General features: G+C 35.5%; 2 protein-coding genes across 2 annotated transcripts; both read right to left on the reverse strand.

The window, feature by feature from the left end:
* Nucleotides 1-548: 548 nt before the first annotated feature.
* On the reverse strand, nt 549-6,768 carry EMB2795 (condensin complex subunit). Its single transcript, XM_011101963.2, has 13 exons — nt 6,403-6,768; nt 6,213-6,314; nt 5,653-5,770; nt 4,520-4,593; nt 4,357-4,417; nt 3,947-4,147; nt 3,538-3,833; nt 3,299-3,443; nt 2,954-3,201; nt 2,703-2,733; nt 2,115-2,254; nt 1,402-1,512; nt 549-999 (listed from the first exon to the last, which is right to left on the reverse strand). The coding sequence occupies exons 1-13, from the start codon at nt 6,646-6,648 to the stop codon at nt 775-777; spliced, it is 1,998 nt and encodes a 665-aa protein (XP_011100265.1). The 5' UTR covers nt 6,649-6,768; the 3' UTR covers nt 549-774.
* Nucleotides 6,769-11,929: 5,161 nt separating this feature from the next.
* Nucleotides 11,930-21,611, reverse strand: LOC105178481 (putative serine/threonine-protein kinase At1g54610). The gene is made up of 8 exons (XM_011101962.3): nt 20,508-21,611; nt 19,184-19,468; nt 18,657-18,974; nt 17,118-17,345; nt 15,130-15,230; nt 14,713-14,827; nt 12,833-13,294; nt 11,930-12,344 (listed from the first exon to the last, which is right to left on the reverse strand). Exons 1-8 carry the CDS (start codon nt 20,913-20,915, stop codon nt 12,159-12,161), a joined length of 2,103 nt encoding a protein of 700 aa, XP_011100264.1. The 5' UTR covers nt 20,916-21,611; the 3' UTR covers nt 11,930-12,158.

Below are 21,611 nucleotides of genomic sequence, written 5' to 3' on the forward strand. Positions count from 1 at the left end.
TATGAACTTTGGAATGTACATAAATAGAATATTATTGATAGAAAAATTAAAGAGACGATCATATTGCGCAAGGGCAAATATGGTTGAGGACATTTCAATTAATACGCATTTCGCCAACCAAAACTAGTTACTCTAACTATGCACATTTAGTAAGTAGGTGGAAAGATTATTGAAAATTAATATTTTAAAACTACATAAAACTTTTACGTCATTAAAATTCGTCCAAGTTAAATTAACCCTATCATCATGAGACAGGAAGGAGATAATTTCAATAAAATCATAGGCTGGCTTTGGCCAAGAATTCTCGCAATTAGTTCAGACTTTTAGTAGCATATTTTTTCATGCAGCAGTAATCAATCAATTTTCCTAAGAAAATCATCTTAATAGAAGAGGTGGTTTATGTTGTACTTACCATTCAAAAACTCCTTTTTTCCTTACCTCAACAGATTCAGCAGCAGTCCAAGGATCAAAAGCTGCAAGTGTAGTCTTCCTTTGCTTTCTAGTTTGTAGCACAGAGGGGCAATGATTATAACTTTAAATGGTTACAATTATGAAAATGTGCTACTACAACAGCACACAAATGAAATATCAGGAGAAAAAGTTATCGGTCATTCGTCTCTACAATTATTAGTGAGCATAGCATAACTACAACGTCAAGACCATCGATATGTCTTGTCGTTTTGAGTTTGGATGGATCAAGCGGGTGTGGTAATCTACACAAAATGCACATATAGCAATAACAATAAGTAGGCAGAGGTTTGGAGGTAAAGCACCTTAAGTCGGGGGGTTGTGAGGTTTGAGGTGTATGCTGAGATCATCCAAGCTGGGGCAGCCAAGGATCCGCAGTCCATGCTCGTTGGCCAGATGCAATAGGCATATGAAGCACAAATGTGGGGAGATGTCGTTGAGAGAAGCTGCTGCTGTGCAGCTGTCTGGGAAACTGGCCAAGACTTGCTTGAATGATATGGTCTCTTCTGGTGCCTCTTCCTGAGAAGGTTCCTGCATCATGCAAGTTCACATAACTTCAGGAATAATCACATAACTCCTTAAATTTGGGAGTATTACATTACAAATCCCCCCTTCTATCTGATCTTTCGGGAAAACATGAAGTATAAAATAAGATTGTAGTATAGTGTAATATTTCAAAATTGGAAGTTTCCTTTAATACGTCTAAATTCCAGACTCCAGAGATATTTGTATAACTATCTGTAACTCCAATCATTGTAGAATTGTCCTCTCCTCTAAAACCACCACCACCACCACCACCAAAACAAAAAAAAAATACGACCGGATAATAGGGGAGATATGCATGTGCACATCTACGCATCTGCACCTGTATCCCATCAGACCATATACATTTAACCAACTCTGGAAGCGAACTCTTAGGTGAGGACAACTTACCTCAACTGAAGTTTGGTTGATTTGTTGTATTTGGCCCCAAAGAATTTCCTTTAGTACGTGAACATCTACTTGTTTACATGTCTTATCATACTGGACTTCGATCTTACTTACCTGTTTACCAGAGAATGAAAGCAAGAATAGTCATCAACCCCAGTATATCCTCAATTGGAGTCAGCCCCAAATGATTAAAAAATGGTGTAATGTCAACAGTTTCATTACAGGCTCTACTACAAGTTTGTTCTCTGTTTGTAACTGATAGACAACAAGTATCTAAAAATCTCTAAACATGTCAAGCAATCAAAAGAGAAATAGAGAAATGCCATCCACGTATATTACCAATTTAGCATCAAATACTTCATCAACTATCCATCATCTTACTGCATGATATTCCTGCCTTCATTTGTAATACAAATTTTACATGCATTAGAAAACTGAATTGTAAATACACTGAATTTCAATTCTGGTGTTTATACGGTAGGAGGATATTGCCCATAGTAAGGATAAAATCATACACTTCAGAACCCAAAACAAAGTGATTTGCCTACAGCATTGAAGTATTTTATATGTTATTAAAACTTAGAGAGATCAACGTAAAACAATTCAACCAAAAATTGATAAACAGGAATTTCCTAAAGAAACTTAAATTGTTAACATGAAGCTTATGGTCCAGACCACAAGGTAGTAAATAAACATGTCAAGAGAAAACAAACAACCTGTCGAGGTTGAGAAACAAGTGTACTTGTCTCCTCATTATCACTATAAGCATGTCCATCATCAAAAGCACCACCAAAAGCATCTTCATCATCCCAGGATGTCGTTGCTCCATATCCATCTCTTTGTTGACTTTCTTCATCTAACCACAAGGATTACCACCTCAATACCTCAACATGTAATATGAAAATCAAATAGCAAAAAACCTATTGTCATAATAAATCATGTTCAGACACACTGTTAGGTCAAAATAATGAGAAAAATATGTTGTATGTGTTTCTACTACTATTTATATCAACACCGAGCTTATATAGTAAGATTGCGCACACAGAGACTTTATCTGTGCGCGCGGGGGCGGGGATGGGGGTTGGCCATTTAGTGGACATTTTTCAATCATGCCGTCGCACAAACTGATATATCACGATACAATTTTGCATGCCAGCATGCATCTCAATCAGGATGCTGCTTAGGGTTTTCGAAAATTCATTACACCTAGACTTAAAAGATTTTGTGTTTCACCTGTGGAGCCGAAGTTGTTTAAGAAATTATATGTAATTTTTAGATATTATAAGAGTAAGCATTAAACTCACCCGTTCTCTTCCTTCCACTTTTTCCGAGGGACTGCAATAAGGAATAAATAAATAAGGAATATGGTCACCCTCAATCTTATGGACCAATTAGATAGATAGCAGACTCAAAGACTAGGTACAAAGACAGATGAACATAATCTCAAGGCAAGTCAAATGTATTTATATGTCTTAATAAGCAATGCAACAAAGGTCAACAAGTGGCCAAGGCTAGGAATGGGGGTATGGGGGCAGGTGTAGCAGTTCATGTTTACCAAAACATGAGGTAACAAAAATAGCTTCACAAGATCCTCCGGTTGGTAGTGACAATCTTCTGGAAGCTTTGTGTCGCAAGGTGCTCTATTTGCTGGCAATAACAGGGACTTTGGATTCTTTGGAGGAGCAAAGATATGTGAAATATCAGTGTCTATTGCGTTTGAAAAATCAATGTCGATATCTGCTTTCTTGTTTTTCGTTTTCTTGGGCTTTAGTGGTCCATTTTCCTTGTCTGGAACCTCAGGATCTATAAAAGAATTCTACCTTCAACGTTAATGAAAAAGAAAGCAGAAAAGAGAAAAGAAGTGGAGATGCATAATGTTTTAAAGCCTATAAACTCTGACCTTTAACTTTCCGGTATTTCCAATGACTAGGACCTGCCCATGCATTTTGCTTCGTTGAGAATCCCAAACTTAAGAATAAATAGCTATCAACTTCTTGAACTCTATCATCCCAATCAGGGTCATGAAAATTTAATTGCTCATCAGCCTGCAAAAAGTAATCAAAGTTACAGAACATATTGTGGAAAATGTGAAGGGACATGTAAGAGTCAGAAAGGAGAATAAAGCAATGAAAATTCTACCATATCAGTAGCTTCTTGCTGACTTGGGAAAACTGTATCCTGGTCATAAGTGTCCTCATCTACCACACTTGCTTGATCATCATGATCAAAGTCCCAAGTTCCAGCATTCCCAAATGTCTCGCCATCTAAGTCAACATTCCTATCAGGATTCTCGTTAACTTGCTCAGAACTTTGGCCAGTAGAATATGTCTCCAGTGGTCTTCGGTCATCCTTATCAAATTGGTTTACTATAGCCGTAAGGCTGGGAGATATTTCAGACTTGTTAAGCACATTTGACACCATCTGTTCAACACACTCTGAGTAAAATAAAATAACTTAGAAGCATTACACATCCGTACAGACCAATCTTTCTCTAAGGAAAAAGTAAAATCCTTACAGGAAAATCCACAAAGACCGCGGAGGTACATACCACTAGCAAAAGACAAATCAACTGTCTCTACGCCCTCACACTGAGACACAGGGGACAGACATTTCCCAGGTACTTCCAAAGAATCAAAAAGAACACGGCAATTAGCGTAAACACCAAGATTGTTCAGTAAGAGACCCTTCGCTCCACCTTCATCAAACTGTGCAGATGTCTGATGGTAGAGAGGATCTACCACAAAAGCAACTAAAAGAAAAAACAAAAATCAACAATCAAGAAATAGGCTAAAACATATCATACATTACACATGCCACTGAGGGAAACATGAACATGATAAGAAAGAAGGGTTATTCGCAGGAGAGGCAGATCTGCAAACACGCAGACAGACAGAGAGTGCTCTTACAGAACCATATAAAATCAATAGTTGTCAAATACCTGCTCTGGATGGGACTTACCATCAAACTTCTTTACATTTATAGCTGCAAAAGAGGACTCTAATGTTGACAGCGGTGACAACTGTAAAAGATATGCTACTACTTCAAAATACATAAAGAATTCAATTTAAAAGATATTCAAAAATCAAAAATTCTCAACCCAAAATATTGGAAAACTCTTAACCTTTCTCCCTTGCTCTTTCTTTGGATCATTTTCCCCTTGTTCAGTACTGAAATTGGCAGCATCAACGGCATGGCCTGGCAGGGGTTGAGTTTATAAAACCAGTGAGTATCAAACCAAAGGAAAATAGTAACAAATAACAACATGTGCTTGGCTAACTGAAAGTGGCTTCAGTAACCAGCAAACATATAAATTAACACTGCAGATCATTCTTATGATAGGCATGAAGATCCAAGGGAGTACACACAAGAGGGAGGGAGGAGAAGAAGAAGAAGAAACCAAAGTCATGGACAAAATCAGCGCCAACAGGAAAATAAATCCATTAGATATGATGTTAGTAGGGAAAGAGGTTAAGTGATTTCCTTTAGCATCAACTTTCAATGAAAATATTAATGTGTCTTGCTCGCCATTGTGCTTATAATTTGCTTCAATCAGCCCACCCAATTAAATGACAAGGAATAGAGTCCTTTCATGTGAAAGGCCACAAAAGTTTGATTTAGTAGTAATGATATTCAGCCAACATGTTTCCATTTCACAAAATTGATAAGCTCAATTTTTTAAGCATGCTTAGTACATGTTTCTTCCTGTAATATTCAACCATCAAATACAGAGGCATAGCCAGATCTAAAGAAGTTGAAACACATGCTTAGTAATTGAAACAGTCTTGGTGAAAGTTGAAAGCCTTCTTACCTCATGCATTCTATGTACAACAAATAATAACAATGATTATGATGATGGCGATGATGATAGTAGGAAGAAGAATATCAAATGTTATATTATTAGTTGTGTTAGTACCAAATGAGAAGGCAAGCATGACTGGGGTAAATATGGTGATGGTAAGCATGAATTGATTACTAAAATGTACTAATACAAACAACAAAAGTGAAGCTAGCATTCTTGATGATTAGGACAACATGAAACAAAAGAATGATGGTGTAGCAACACAACTCACTACAGCATAATACTAAATTCAGGCTAAAGTATATCCTGATCATTTGCAAATCTTATCACCAGACCTAAGTTTTCCTTACACCATTTAAGTTCTTATGAAACTATATACCAAAATAATTTGTAAGTAAAAGGCAAAACAAGTAAAATAATAACAAACAGATAGCAAGGATGCTGTCAAACCAAACCTTCTTCATCTTCTTGCCCAACCCGATTAATTCCTCCAAGGACTTTATATGCCTCAGAATGCACTGAATCTACCCTCATGGAATAGATCTTAACCCCAGCTTCAAGAGTACAACTTGCCTACAGTCAAGTGAATCACATATAACTTTATACAAACGGTACATATGCACATATACCCAAAAGACAGTGAAAAGAAACACAAACACAATCATGAAAGATGCTCATGCAACCATCCAGCTTAAAGGTCTGAATTTTCTTCCTTCTATTCCCTCTATTCTTGTTTTCAAAATTCATAACCTAAAAATTAGGTCCAGTAATTCCAGTTACCGACAAAAGTGAGACTCTCAAAATGTTCCAGTTTATTACCTACAATTCCAATTACAGACCAAATTGAGCCTCTCAAAATGCTTCTGTATTTAATACCCCCAAATCCAGTAAGTATTAGCAACATACAGACCAATTCCAAGAAGAAAAACAGAGAATTTTCTTTCTTTGTACTTAATATATCCATTACTGTAGAAAACAAGAGAAATCCTGTCCGAAAATAGATACATAATTATACCTTCTGAAAGTTGGTCTCGGTGTCATTTTCTTCCTCGACCTTAATAATCTCGCAGAGATGATCTATTAAATTCAGCTCCCATGTATTTTTCTGATTAATTTTCTGTAATCCGAAACGCACAAGTTAAAGATATTCGGGAACAAATGAGGTCAGAAAATGTAAAAAAAGAAAGTGAAACTTAAACCCGGACATTTTCACTGGCGAGTTTGATGCAGTTGTGAAACAACTCAAGAATCTGTTCTTTTCCGAGACATGGGTCGACTTCAGAGGTGACGGAGGTGGTATGGACAGTAGGCTTACGTCGGATGGCGGCGGCGCGTGCCGCACGCGCCTGAGCGCGTTCAAGTTTGTCGTCATTGGAGCCAATGAAGAATGGGCTCTTCGTAGGGGAAAATGGAGCCCTAGATTTGGGATTGGGGCTTAGGGTTTCAGCCATTTCCGGTTGCTACCAGAGCTCAGAAATTCCAGAGTCTGCAGGGAAATTGAGAGAAAAAGGGTTCAGCTTTTGAAATGGTTTTTGAAAATGAGTCGTTTCCCTCCAAAGTTTGAGTTTTGGGGTGGGTTCGGATACTCACGTGTAATGGCCTGCGATCTTTCATGGGGTAAAATTGTAAAACTAGCCCCATAGTTTAGGATTATTCCTTATCTGATTTCATATTTTATGTGATTTTAAAATTAACCCCATATTTTGTTAAAATTATAAAAAGAGTCAAAAAAATGTTGCAAATCGACCTTTTTTGCAACATGTGGGACCTTTCTTGCAACGTGGTAATTTTTTTTGAAATATTTTTGGACTCTTTCTGCAATTTTTAACAAAATCTAGAATTAATTTTAAAATTTGAGTCAATTATTAAATCATCATAAACTATGGAGTCATTTTATTATTTATGCATAAACAGCACACTCGATACACGAGTTTAAATTTATTTTATGTGAAATTTAAAAATATTTATGTATTTTGTATTTTTATTATGACTAGCACTACAAAAAAATGCGGAATTTATGATGGATTTTGGAACAGTTATTTTATTATTTGGCACGGTTAGAATTGGAAAAATTATTTTAGACCGAATTTTGGAACGATTTATAAACCGTCACTGCATAAGGCGTTACGAATATTTAGAAATGGTTGGTTTAGGACTGTTCTAATTTGGCACGATCATTGTAACACATTGATGGTGACCGTTCCTAATATTGAATTTTGACTAAAAATTCTTTTTTTTAATTGGAACTGATTGGATAACATTTGGAATGGTTATATAACTTATTTTGAATTACTTTTCGAATGGTATTTGTGATACCATGCCTTAGTTTTGGAACTATTTTAATTTGTGTTGATGAAATATTTATAAAGAATCATTGGAATGATTTGGTTGTCAATTTTTGAAATAGTATTAGGCACGGTTTAATTTAGGAATGGTCAAATATTAAACGATCATTCCTAAATTTGAATTTTCTCCACTTTTCATTTGGCGTCAATTGAAAATTGTCTGGAATTTCTCTAGGCACGGTCAATTTATTATGACCGTTCCTAATTTTTTAATTTTTCTCATTTTTTTAAATAATTTTGTAATAGTTTCAAGAATAATTTTATTTATTTGTTTGTTCCTAGTGTTAAATTTAACAATATGTGCGTACCACGAGAAACGCTTACAATAGAAATGATTTTTATATTGATCGAAATTATTTAGAACAATTGTGGAATGGTTGTTTTTATTTATAACTGTTCCTAAATATAACAAATATTTTTAAGAAAAAATATAATTAATCAGTAATTTTTACATAAATATTTACAGATGTCTAATTACAGGAATACTGAACTTTCAATCATAATCATTGTTTTCTTCAATCTCGTAATCCTCGTTAAAGATATCTTCATTAGATTTGTCATCAAATTCACAATGCGCCGAGGGGAGATGTACCTACTCCTTGTTGATTAGCAATAGAAAGCTCAACGACTAATTGTATACCATTTGGGTCATTCAGTTCATAATTATATTTGTCCATCACAACTTGTAGAGTAGGTATTGTCTCATCTTCTTGATATGTAACTTCAATCCATCGAGAGTTATCAATGACTTTCCTGGCTTTTGTTTTGCAGACAGCCATCCAGTCCATCGAAGTTTTCAAATAATTTAAATTTTAACAATAATTAAATTTACACTTTCACATATTTAATATTTTAAGTTTTTTTTATATTTTATGTGCTATATCATCTAATTATATTATTTCATTCACATGTTATTATTTGATTAATTAATAAATTAAGTATTTTTTACAATCATGCAAGTTTAATTATTGTATATGAATCAATAATTATATTACTTAGTAGGAGCATTATATAAATTAAATATATTTTTATAATATTTTTAAAAATATAAATATGAAGTATTAATCGAAATAAAATTTATGAATTTTTGTGGAAAAGTAATTAATAGTGACAAACGACAAATGGAATAACAAGCAAAATGATAGTATCTTTTTAACACATATGGACAAACCAGTCTTTCATCAATTAAGTTTATTTTAAAAGTCATTTTTCTCCGAACACTATTCAATTTAGCTTTGATCTGCTTTTCACTTTTTTACAATTACTATTCACTTTTCCTTCTGCTATAACTTTCAACTTTTTTGACAAAATCACTTCGTTAAAAGCAGAAGTTTTTGCAAACACTCTCTATAAGAGGGTAGTCCGAGATGTGCCTCATTTATGACCGTCATCCCTAGTCTCATTAGAGCACTAGCTAAAATTTTAGACTTTGTACCACCTCGTTAGTGCATCGATATTGCTTACGTCACGTGTTTTCAAATTTCAATAATCATTACAATAATATGCAGTTGAAAGATCTTTGTTGGAGAGCTGACTTTAACTATCAAATAAGAAAAACCAATCAAACTATGGAGGAGATTAAGAGCCACAAGCTAGAAACATTTGCATACTTAGATCAAATCAAAACGGAAAGCTTCTCATGACGGCAGTGGCGATGCAGTATTCCGGCAACCAACATGTCAGAATGCATCAATGGAGTTCTGAAAAGTGCTCGCTACCTGCCTGTGACTGCAATAGTGGAAATGACATTTGTCCGTTCTATCCATTATTTTCGTGAGAGGATGGCGCGAAGTATTGTAATGTTAAACAACAACCAACTCTTGACTAATTATGCTTACAAGTTGTTCAAATGTTGATATGAAAAAAGTGTTGAGCTTGCATTCATGAGATACCATCAATTTAAACAATAGGCTTCTGTTGTTACAAAGCGCCACCATAGACATAGATTAAATACTCATATTGTTAAAAAATTGCCACCCGAATGTTCATCTGACAAATGGAGTCAATTTCGAATTCCTTCATCTCACGCTCAAAAGGTATGTGTTGTATATATAATTAGCGCGTCACTAATGATTAATGATTATTATGATTTGACAGCTTATAGAAGGACATATTTTAGGTCCTTCCAACCTTTGACGGCAGAAGACTATTAGGATGTCCCGAACTTTGCATCGGTCCATAACACTACTTTTGTCCTTCTACATGCCCTGATTGAAGTTAGACATCATGTATTCATAACGAGATGGACTTCTACAAAGTCATCAAAGACAAGAACACCAACAACGCCAAGATCCTTCAAATGTGCAGTGCGGGGTCATGACAAACCATAAATAATATTTGTACTTATTGTAATATTTGTAACAATTAATTGTAATTTTTTATTTAATAATTTTTTAATGTTGATTATAATTAAAAAAATACTTAAATTCATAATCAAATAATTATAACATATAAATAATATATAATATTTAATAAAATAAAAAGTTTGAGTCCTGGACTCGGGCATTAAAAAAAATCTTAAAGTCAGTGAACAATGTCGGCGATTTGTAATAAAAGTGTTATGTATTTTCAAAAAATAATATTTTTATTATAGTTTTTTTGGTAATAAAAAGAATAAATAAGCCAAAAAAGAAAGGCATTAGACAGCAGTTGCTCTTCCCATCATTATAGAAGGCAGAGTCAGAAAGAGCTGCACTGGACCTCTCTTTAGACCCATAAAATTAAATGAGTAGGTATGAGTAGGATCTAATACCCTAAAATATCCATTGGTATAGGTAATGGCTTAATACCTTAAAAATTAAAATACCGATAGGTATTGATATAATCTAATGCCCAAAAATATTGATTTATTCATTGCTTTAAAACTGAATTTGTAAACTTTTAGTAAATCAATCAACTAAATTTATTTATTATTTACAAAATATTAAATAGTATATAATTATTTCATTATAGATTTTATTTATATTAATTACTTATTGAAATTTTGACTAAATGCTAGAGCTTGTCATATTGATTTCGTAATCACTCAAAATTATTTTTATGATCAAATTAAGCAACATTTAACTTGACATGTAATAAATAAAAATAATGGGGTCAAAATGTAATTTGGTTAAATTTGAGTAATATAGGGAATAAATAAAATTTGTTTAAATTAAATTATTAGAATTCGACAAATCAAAGTTGAACACAAATGCAAATTCAAATGATACGTGAGATATTTAAATGAAAGTTAGATATATTATACTTAATTTTATTTATTTTTACCAACTCTTGTGTCTTCATTCTTATTTTGAACTTGTCTCGATTTCATAATCAATTAATATTATCGGTCCATCATTTGAACAAATTTAAGATTCTTATTTAAAATAAATATTGGTCTATCATTTGGAGAAAATCAATTTCATTATTTAAATTTCAACGATGATCAATTTGCACCTATTGAAATTTAAGTAATTAATTTTATTTTATAGACCGACGGGTCATAAAATTCCACTAATAAGTTAATGTTGTAGCATAATTATTTGGCTTGAATGTAAATTTAAATATATTGAAAGAGAAATAAAATTAAGTAGGTCTCAAATGAGTAAGACCCGAACTCTACCCAATTCTTTTGGGTATAATTTGAGTAAGACTCTATAGGTATATTATATGGTAGCATGTGGATAGAATATGAACAACAATTACTACATATATTTGTTGAGTTCGAGTTCGAATAAAGCGATACCCACCTATTGACAAGCCTAGTTAACGGGCCAAAGTCTTGTTGGCCTACCAACCAACCTGCTGAGGGGATCATACTTGGTCCAAGCCCAATTTTGGCAAGCCAACCCATCCACAACATTCGATACGTTAAACTTATTGTACACAACAAATAATACATGACTGCTCCAAACACGCTAGCAAAGATGTACATGCCAACTTTATCCGTCGGATAAAAATGAAAGGTAACGACTTTCATGATTTTAGACTATTATCTTGCTAATGTGATAGGATTGCTTCCGGCAAGCATGGGGCCCATTTGACGTCGCAAAAACAGGAATAAATATTTCTTATATCAGGAAATTAATGCGTAATTCATATTGAACGGATGATTGTAGGACCGTATGAAATTTGGATAGTTTTAACCAAAAAAGCATTATAGTCAAACTTTACAGATATGTATAGTCACTGAACTTATTTTCAACCACATACTTCTCATGACTTAAAAGCGTTAATCTATAAGAAGTCGAATGCAACACACTCGATCCATCTGCCAGAGTGATGCTCTCTTCATTATCACTGGGCAAAAGCAGACGGCATTTCCACGTCTATACTCAAACGAGCCGTGTGATGATCTGCGTGGATAGCATTTGGTTAGCTCAATTTGGTCCTTTTTCTGCACTTGAAATAGAAGCTAAACATGCCATCGACACATTAATCAGTTTCTACTGTTCCTTCCGATGCAAGGATCGGATCGTTCTAAAACAGTGAAGATCGATCCTCACCCAGAAAAATCTGTACACTTATCTAAAAGATTTATACATCGAAGCCACTCTCTTTCTCTCTCTCTCTCTCTATATATATATATATTATATGTCCAAACAGATTTAGCTAATACTCTGATTGGAGGTGTAGGTTTAATGAGATGTCAAGTGGATGTCCTGAGGCCGAATTCTGCCACCTCTTGTCTTCTCATGCCTTATGCGTCGAGCAGCCTCTTGGATCCGGCGGTCGTGCTCTTTGAGCACCTGCTCTATATTGTTTGAAGGGACAAGTATAGGACCAGAAAAATGAATTGTTCTGTCCTTGTGGCCGCGTCCATCCTAGCCAGGGAAGAATTATAACAAAAGAAATCAATAAATCATTCAAGCCTGAGACTAGCAATCGACAGCAAATAGGCAAAAAACTGAAATGACAAGTTTCAATATATCACAACACAAATTCTTGTTTGCAGAAAAGCCAATGCAGCGGAGGGAGCAGCGAGAAATATTGTTTGCTAATGGAAGTTCAAAGCACTAAATATTTATCTCTCTCTTCTATTTTTTCTTTTCAAAATATACGGCTTGAATGGATTTTTTTCCCCTAAAATACCTTCTTAAAGTTTTGAAGCTCTCATCTGGTACTATTAACAAAAATAGTATAAATCTAGACAGAACTTTATGCTTTTTAGTCTCACCCAAAACAACGTTGAGGTGAAATGAGAACTATGAAAATGGGATGGATGGAATAAAAAATCGAATTCAGCCCACTAAGGATGAGGCTAATCAATAAAAATAGAGTACTTCAAGTTGAGTTTTGTCATGAAACTCACCATAGCAGGTTCTCCTCCAGTTTCGGCATGTTGTGAGCTAGAAAAGTTTGGCATTTGGCGTCTTCGATCCTTCTTTCTTGTTGGATTCCCAAATGATTCCAAGAGCCTACCGACTTGATTTGTGTCTTCCACATTTGAAGAAATTAAATTATCTCGGGATTCTAAAGATGACAAAGCCCTAGATGCCACCAAGCCTGATAGTGTTGACAAATTGTTTCTGGTGGCAAGAATGGAAGAATTATTATTCTTCCTCGCAGATATTGTCCCAACTGAACCCACTCCTGAAGCAAGAGGCCCTGAATGAAAAACTCGCTCTGGAGGATTTTGGTGATGATCTTTACTGATCTCTCCCAAACCTTGTGCAGGTCTTGCTGGATCCATCCAAAAATCAGAAGTAGCTTCCTCCTTGTGAGAGTTGAACACTTCACTTTGGCTCTTAGGATCCACATAGCCATGCCTCCTCTGAAACACAATTGAAAACATCAGTAAACAACAGGAAGGTAGCCTGTGTCTCTAACAATTAAAGACCACTGTTCTCTCAGTAGGTGCGGCCACCAGTTCATTTAGATTTCATCAAGATGCATGCATACAAGTTAAAAACATAAAATGGACCAAAGGTCACAGACATAGGAAGATCACTTGAGGCATTTTATGTGCCTTAATAATTAATATCTGTCCTGTGGAGAAAGTCATATGGTGGGGTGGGGGGAAGTCCACTGATGCAATTGATTGCAAACAGTCAACACAGACCAAATTTCGTATCCCCATTTCTACTGGTTAAATACAGCGACCTACAGAACTTGTGGGCAGTAGCAGCCCTTAGGAGAGCCAATTAGGTGGAACACAGAAGACAGATGGAATCTTTTGGCATAATTCTACAGAAAGAAAGATCTCATCTTTAGACATAAAGGATTCTTAAGATGTTAGATTTCTTAAGAGCCAAATTGATCTTTTTAACAGTAATTAGTTCTTGGGGAAGACACTGTATTTTTTACTTCTCCACAAAGAGAGTATATATCAACTCATTAAGGCAAAAAGCATAGAAGTACCATTAGCATCTTAGGAGGTGATTGGTATGTACAAATGAAGTGGGAATGGAATGCACATTTTCAAGTCTATTCCTACATCTATGGTATGCTCTAGGATTGAGAATATTTATTCCCATGGGAATTCTTATTTCCTTATAAAAGGGATTAGCCATTTTCTTCCCCAACTGTCTATGCATGGTAATAAAAAAGTTAAATTAGTTTGATATTTAGGTATTTTTATTAATTCAAAATATTTCTTTCACCCAGTATTAAAGAAATAACGGTAGAAGGTAGATGCATTATGATTAAATAAATTAGTCCATTTTGCTTGTTCGAATGATTTTTATTTTGGCAGAAAAAAATATTATCTATATGTTTATTAAGTCGATAAATTATTTATTATGTAAATAAATAATATTTTTTCATATATATTCAATAACATATGAGATGGTGTATAAATTGCTTATAACCTTCTATAAACGATTTTGAAAATACAACTGTTATGTAGTTGAATTCAACATATTCACTAAAATATGAATAAGTAATTTTTTTTAAAAAATTACCAAAGGGCAAATTTGTTATAAAAAGTAATTTCATTCTATTACTAATCATTATTTTCTAATTACCGATCATGTGAATGGAATCAACTAAGGAATGACAATTCTATTACCTTTTAATTTATCGTGTATACCATTCATAGGAATACTATTCAAATGTTATTCCTTCCTATCTTTATTCCGTTCCTTAATTTATTCCATTCCCCTTAATTGCATTCCTACATACCAATCATGCCCTTGAGATTTCCTTTCAATTGAACCATGGTATGTCAAATTGCTTAGAATCAATATGTACCTGCATTGACCAAGCTAACCCAGCATTAGCACCAGGTGCTGGGGGACCTCGTAATTCTTTTGATCTTCTCAAATCATTTTCGCTCTTCTGTCCCTTAACTCCTGCCGTTCCTTGCCTGCAAAAGTTGGTTCAAACAACACTGTCAAAGACCTTAGAAATAGGAGAATATGAGAGGTTAAGAGAAACCTTAAGCAATACGAAACTAAAATTTGTGAAACGCAAAGTTGAGATGGCAAGTTGACACAAAAAAAGTTTAGATGCCAAAGTGTAAAAACGGGAATAGTTCGGATGGAAAAATGTAATTTACCCTAATACTATAAAAGTCAAAAAACAAAATTTCTACCAATAAGAAACCAAATAGGAGAAACCATATCTACTACTACAGCACTGTCAGAAGTCAGTAGTATAAGCACAGACCTTCTTGCTTCCTCTTCTCGCAATTTTGCATCTATCTCTTTGCTTGGAGGATATTTTGGCAAACTTGATGGATCACAAGCAAGCGGTTTTGTTCTGAAGAACTGTAAGAAAGAATTGGATCAATAAAAAATACTGCTCGAAATGAAACCATCAAGGGAAGATCTTCTATGGGATAAATTTACGACGTAGACAACTAGAAATGCAAATATTGCAGAATATTCAAGGATGCAGAGAAAGAAGTACGAAAACATCCAGCACTTAGCAAAAACAATAATGATAGCAAATTAGCATCTAACGGCAGCAAGCAACAATTTTTAGATTAAGTAACAGATCACCTGAAAAGACTAGGACAAAGTTCAATTAGATATACTGTAATTCAGAGATAGTTTCAGATTTGAAGAACACATCTTAGCTGCATGAAGTATCCCGCAAATTCAAAAGCCAGCCAATAGAACAGTGTACAACGCAGGAAGACAAAACAGCTAAGACAAAGGTAGAGACAAATAGAGAAGATATTTCCTCTCATGGTAGCCTGCCCCAGTCCTCTTATGAGACTTCCATTTATTGGTAAAGTTCTGGACTGCCACATACACAGATTCATTTAAAAAAATATGAATCATCTACATAACTTTAAATCATTGCATTGCTGCATTAAGAATGTTGTGACAACCAATCCATTACAATCACTAACAGAAGCTTTATCCCTCTTCGTCTATGTTTATTGGGGGCTATATTATTTCACATGATCTTTGGCAATGGTTGTTGGTATAAGCAGAATAATAAGAACAATAGGAATAAATATAAGATAAAGCAGCAGGAGAAGGAAGAAGAGGAACAGGTAGGACAGAAGAAGAAGCAGCAGCAGGCGGAGGAGGTGCGGGGTCACCTCCTCCTACTACTTATGAGGAAGAAAAAACTGCTTCCTGCTCCTGAGGTATAGTATTATATTTTACCCAGAAATAATTAGCCTTACAAAGAGAAGAATAATTTACTTCTTCAAGGGATATTCTCCCATGTATAATGATAAATTGCAGAAATGTGAAGTAAAGAGAAGCAGGCAGAGGGGAGGAGGTGATGAGAAGCAATAGGACATTAGGTGGACAAGGAGCAAGCAGGTGGTGCTGCTGATTCTCGTCTCATTCTCATTCTCCTTCTCTCCTGCTCCTGCTCCTGCTCCTGCTCCTGAGGAAGTGGGAGCTGCTGCTCCTAAGCTATTGTCATTACTACTTTTTACAACTTCCATGGCTAAAGATTGACAATAAATTAAGTAGAGTTATAGAACATGTGGGTGAATGAATAACAATAGCTTAGGATATTGGAAAAGTGGTGATAATATTAGCAGTTATACTAGCCCGTTCCAGTGACTGAAATATTATTACTATTGTAGGAATATCACATGCAGAAGTCTTCATTTAGTTTGGCTTTGGGCCTTGTTCATGGGTAACTAGTTTGCAGCGTATATTCTTCCATATCTCGTATAAGGAGCATTAGTCTATGATTAAAATATGCAATGTCTTTCGTTTGCCTTTTTACACAGTATTATAGCTCAGGACGAGCTCTACATAGAGCAAGATTCCGCACATGTTGCTGAGCAGTAGACTTGAGCAATTAAAGAAGACTATTCATGGTGAAATAGCACCCATGTGCTTGGTTTCAGAAGCTGGCAAAAAATTATAGTTTCTGCAGGTCCAGGAGACACACCCATCTTACTCATTGTAGTGACAAACTTGGCACAGGAGATATAAAGATTTTCTAAAGTGACATTTGTCACTAAAGAGTTGGGAAAAGCAAGGTACTTCATTGAGACTTAGACTGCTCACAAGAAAGACGCCATTCTCTAATCACAAAGAAAATATAGACCTCATCTTGGAGAAGATGGGATCCTTGGTTGAAGCTAGAATATATACCCATAGAACAAAATCCAAACTTATGCCATGAAGAATCTGAAGATTTCACAGATGATGTTGGGAGATATAGATGGGAATTACCTCACTATTGAGAGCATTACATGCAGTCCCCCGATCAGAAGGGTCAATAGAGAGTAAGGTCTCCATGAGGCCCACAGCAGCATCAGGAAGATACTTAAAGGTTTCAGCAACTCGCCGTCTATAGGGCTGAATAGGCTTAAACACTGGTGAATGAGGTAATTTTGACTTTCTCCAATAATCCTCAGAGGGAGAACCACAAAGCTTGAATATCTTGTGCAATTGCTCAACCTACAATGTTCAAGATAAATTAATTCCAGGAACTGTATACAGGAAATATCATAGGGTGCTGCACGTCTCATAAGTACCCATGACTGAAGTGTCATAGAAGCAAGTTTAAATCATAACTATCAATTTTTGTATTAGCACAGTTCATTCCATTATTGCAGGGAACAAATGCTTTGCAATTCCTCCTTTGAACTGCCACTTTCAGCTGCAACTGAGCACCGCAAGTGGGTAAATGACATGCACTGCAAATTAGTGATGGCAATGGAAAAAGTAGAAGCCATAAGGAGTAGGTATACACTTATTGAGACAATGGAATATGGTAGGATTGAATTATTGAATATTCTTCACTTGACGAACCTCCACCTCAGAAAAGTATTAGATGAGTACAGACACCTCTATTAAGTGCACACTTAAGAAGAGGAGGAATAAATAGTAGCCTTGTTAAGTCTCTCCTTATTCAGCTATGAAATAGATATTCATCAGCACAAATCCATGTCAAAAAAGCTTTAAAAGCAAGGAGGAAGCGTTACGACTGTCATATACAGAGGACACATTCTTTGGTTAAATCCCATCGAACGACAGAATGCTCATAATAGAAGCTAGTGTGAACAATCAGGTCTTAGACCGAACGTGAACATTTGACAAATATGCTGAATTTGGTTGTTCCACGACACCAACTTGTTTTACTTAAATTTAAATGTCTAGATACTTCTTAGGGAGTAGAAAATTGCACTAAACTATGAAGCATGCACCTCCAATCATGTATCAAACGTTACATCACATAACTGACTCAATAACAGACCATTCTGATCTGGTGCCTCCTCTTCTTTTATCGTTCTTGCACACCTTTGTAGTACTACATTTTACAAAATATAATGGCCTGTTAATCATTGTAATGCTTTGCACCAGAAGTTGGGAACAGATAAGTATAGTTTATAGAAAAACACTGAAAGAAGCTACATAAAATTTAAAGCAGATCTTACATGCACGGTGGCAATACTAATAACAAAACCCCGAAACAGAGTGCTATTTTCAAAGAATCCATATATGCATCTAAAAGTAATACCTGAAGCAAGCAAGAAGTTAAGGACATCTATGAGCAGACATGCAAATCTCAAATCTAACCCCCCACCCTTCCCCCGGTAACAAAAAAGACTCTGTGGGCAGTGACCGAGCACCAAAATTTCTGGCAGTAGTAACTAGTTAGTTTGTGGAGTCTCAAGTACTTCAGAGAAAGGAAAAGGAAGAAGAAAATTCAAAGATAAGTGCTTATTTTATTGTCTTCACATGACTCAAGCTGGGTCTCAATAATACCTCAGTTCTACCAGGCATGATGGGCTTGCCAGCATACAATTCTCCAAGTATGCAGCCAGTACTCCACAAGTCCACTGCAACTCCATACTGAGTTGCACCTAGTAAAAGTTCAGGTGGCCGATACCACAAAGTCACTACGCGGCTTGTCAATGGAGCTTTCTGATGATCATCAAAATAACTTGCTAAGCCAAAATCTGCAATCTTCAAGATGCCATGATTGTCAATTAAGAGATTTGAACCCTTAATATCTCGGTGCAGGACACCATGACTATGACAATAATCAAGTCCACTCAGCAGCTGCTGCATATAACACTTCACCTGAAAAAATAAGAAAGAATATTAAAGTAAAGTTAGTGCATCAACCAAGCAAACAAGATTACAGCTAGCCAATCATTTGAGGGCGTTGTTTCATTTCACACTCTTCAAACGGATTGTGAACTAAGAACGAATTCCATAGCCAGATTCTCCCACTTGGTATTGCATTTAAGATAAACAAACATAATAAAGAAGAACAATGAAGAACTCACCTGTGGTTCTGTAAACTTAACGCCTGGAAGTGATGCAAGTCCAGTGAGATCATGCTCCATATATTCAAAGACGAGATATAAACTAGAAGATGTTCTTGAAGTAACCAAGCCTTCCAGTTTAATTATATTTGGGTGATCAAGCTTTCGCAAAATCAGAATCTCCCTTGCCATAAATTTGACACTTTCAGGATCCATATTATCAAAGCGTACTCTTTTTAGAGCAACAACTTTATTATGCAGGAGATCACGACCCTTGTACACGCTACTGTAAGTTCCTTGGCCAATCTGCAATAATAAAATGCTATCACAGAAGAACCAAAACCAATCATATAACGGTACAACATAAATCGTAAACTATAATATAGCCCTAAAATACATGACATTTTAGAAGTTCAAAGAAACATCTCCGCCGGTTGCTGCAACAAATATAACATTAATAAATACTTTTGACCATAAGAAGGAAATTTCAAACAACTCTCACATGAATGTTTCAACCATTGCAAGCTTTTGACACTATATGTTCTATCAAAATAATCAAGCAGAGTCCATATTCCTGCCACTATCCAGTCCCAACTTCACCAAGAAAAGGCAAAAAACCCTAACACGGAGAGCATTATCATGGGGTGATAGATAGCAAATACTTTTTAGAGCAATAAGCTTTAGTTGAAGGAAACCGGAGAATTATATGGTGTGAGTGACTACATCCTTTTGGAGTTGGCCCAGGTGGGTATTAAATAACAAAGTGACTTGCTTTCAGAATACAAATAAAAGCATGAAAAACAAAGTGGCTCAGCTTCATGAGCACGGCATTGACATGGACAGACGAAATCGCTTCTTGCACCAGGTATATTACTCGATCCTCACTTCACATAACATCAACATATAGCAACAAACAATCTCAACAAAATAATCTTCATAAGGCAGATTACTAACATCCATCCAACTCGTGGACAGGTCAAATGAGTTCATTGTTATCTCCTATTACTCCTTACTCCTTAGCACTCAAATACTTGTAAATGAATGATTCTGGACAAAAACCAAAAATTTAGAAAACCATCTATCTTCAATTGTATGTATGATCTTGGAAGAACTGACTTCTTCACAGCTGATGGGAAGAAATCCCAAGTCATGTTCCCCCGATGGAAGAACACCAACATAGTTGAGAAACATAATAATAGATTATGACTTAAAAACTCCTGAATTGCTGCCTAATCTACACTTTTTACTCTGATCATGAACTTCAATCTTCATACTAAAGAACACTAGCCAGAAACATTACCTACACATTCTATAATGAATTTCACAGGCTAGACAAGAATAATACCTTATCAAGTTTTTCAAAAGTATCAGCTTTGCGTGGAATCCATCCTCTGATAGCTTCCCCGGCCACCGCAACTAGCCAAGACGGCCATCCAGCCGCAACCTGTTCTCCTTCTATGGCTTTGGGAAGGTTTCTCAATCCCGGAAAATTGCCCACATCTTCAGAAGAATCTCTTTTTTTCTCATAATAATCATCCCTCACCCTTCTAGACCCACTAACTTTCCTATCAATCAACCCAATTTTAATATCACCAGTCTCCAACTTCTCCTTCCGTGACAAACTCTCATCCCTTTTCGAGGAAATCGCTCGAGCCTCACGCAATTCAGATGTTTTCTTAATCAATTCTCTCTGCTTTGGGCTCTCCTCACTAGCTTTAACAGCTGAAGAGGGTTTTCCACACACACAACCCATAATTTCCCAAATATAAATCCCAACAGAGAATAAATACACCCCCTCTTTCACGCGTTCAAAGAACTAACCAGAATACTAATCTCATCACGACCTCTTAGGGAATTCAACTTTTCACAAACCCATCAACATAAATCATCATAAGCTCAAGCCAGTTGGAAAAATACAGTATCAGCAAAGAATTCTGTCCTTACATGCAAACCAAAGCTTAGAAAATTCAACTTTCCACAGTCAAAAGCATAAAGCAAAATACCCAGAACTTCTTACAATTTCATGCACACACACACTCACCCACCATGGCAGGGCAAAAATCCAAACTTTTCACTAAATCAATAAGAAATAAACCAAAACTACTCTGAACTTCAAATCCTGAATCATAACAAAAAACAAATTCCGATTCATGAACTCTTGATCTTCAGAAAGTTTGTGAAGCGAAAAAGACTAGGTCTTGAAGAAGAAATGTCATGACTCTGTCATTATTGACTGTTCAATACGCGTATACATTATTTATATATATAGCAATAAAAATTGATACTTTAGAATACATGCATGAGTTGAGTTCATATGTATAGATATGTAGAGAGAGAAAGGGGGTAGCCGGCAAGTTTGTTTCTCTCTCTATATCTAAATCAGCAGTTCTATAGTCAAGACACAATGACGGCGTAGGATTCTCTCTCTTCACAACTTCAAATCAGTAGT

This window comes from Sesamum indicum, linkage group LG12, assembly GCF_026168435.1.
Source record: "Sesamum indicum cultivar Baizhima isolate 11 linkage group LG12, ASM2616843v1, whole genome shotgun sequence".
NCBI classification, from domain to species: domain Eukaryota; kingdom Viridiplantae; phylum Streptophyta; class Magnoliopsida; order Lamiales; family Pedaliaceae; genus Sesamum; species Sesamum indicum.

Coding starts and splice junctions, on each gene's coding strand:
- EMB2795 (XM_011101963.2), bottom strand. CDS start 6,648: ATGGCTGAAACCCTAAGCCCCAATCCCAAATCTAGGGCTCCATTTTCC. Junction 3,444..3,537: donor AGCAAGAAGCTACTGATATG/GTAGAATTTTCA, acceptor TACTTTTTGCAG/GCTGATGAGCAATTAAATTT. Junction 1,000..1,401: donor TCAACCAAACTTCAGTTGAG/GTAAGTTGTCCT, acceptor TGCATGATGCAG/GAACCTTCTCAGGAAGAGGC.
- LOC105178481 (XM_011101962.3), bottom strand. CDS start 20,915: ATGGGTTGTGTGTGTGGAAAACCCTCTTCAGCTGTTAAAGCTAGTGAG. Junction 18,975..19,183: donor TTAAGTTTACAGAACCACAG/GTGAGTTCTTCA, acceptor TTATTTTTTCAG/GTGAAGTGTTATATGCAGCA. Junction 15,231..17,117: donor GTAATGCTCTCAATAGTGAG/GTAATTCCCATC, acceptor TCTTTCTTACAG/TTCTTCAGAACAAAACCGCT.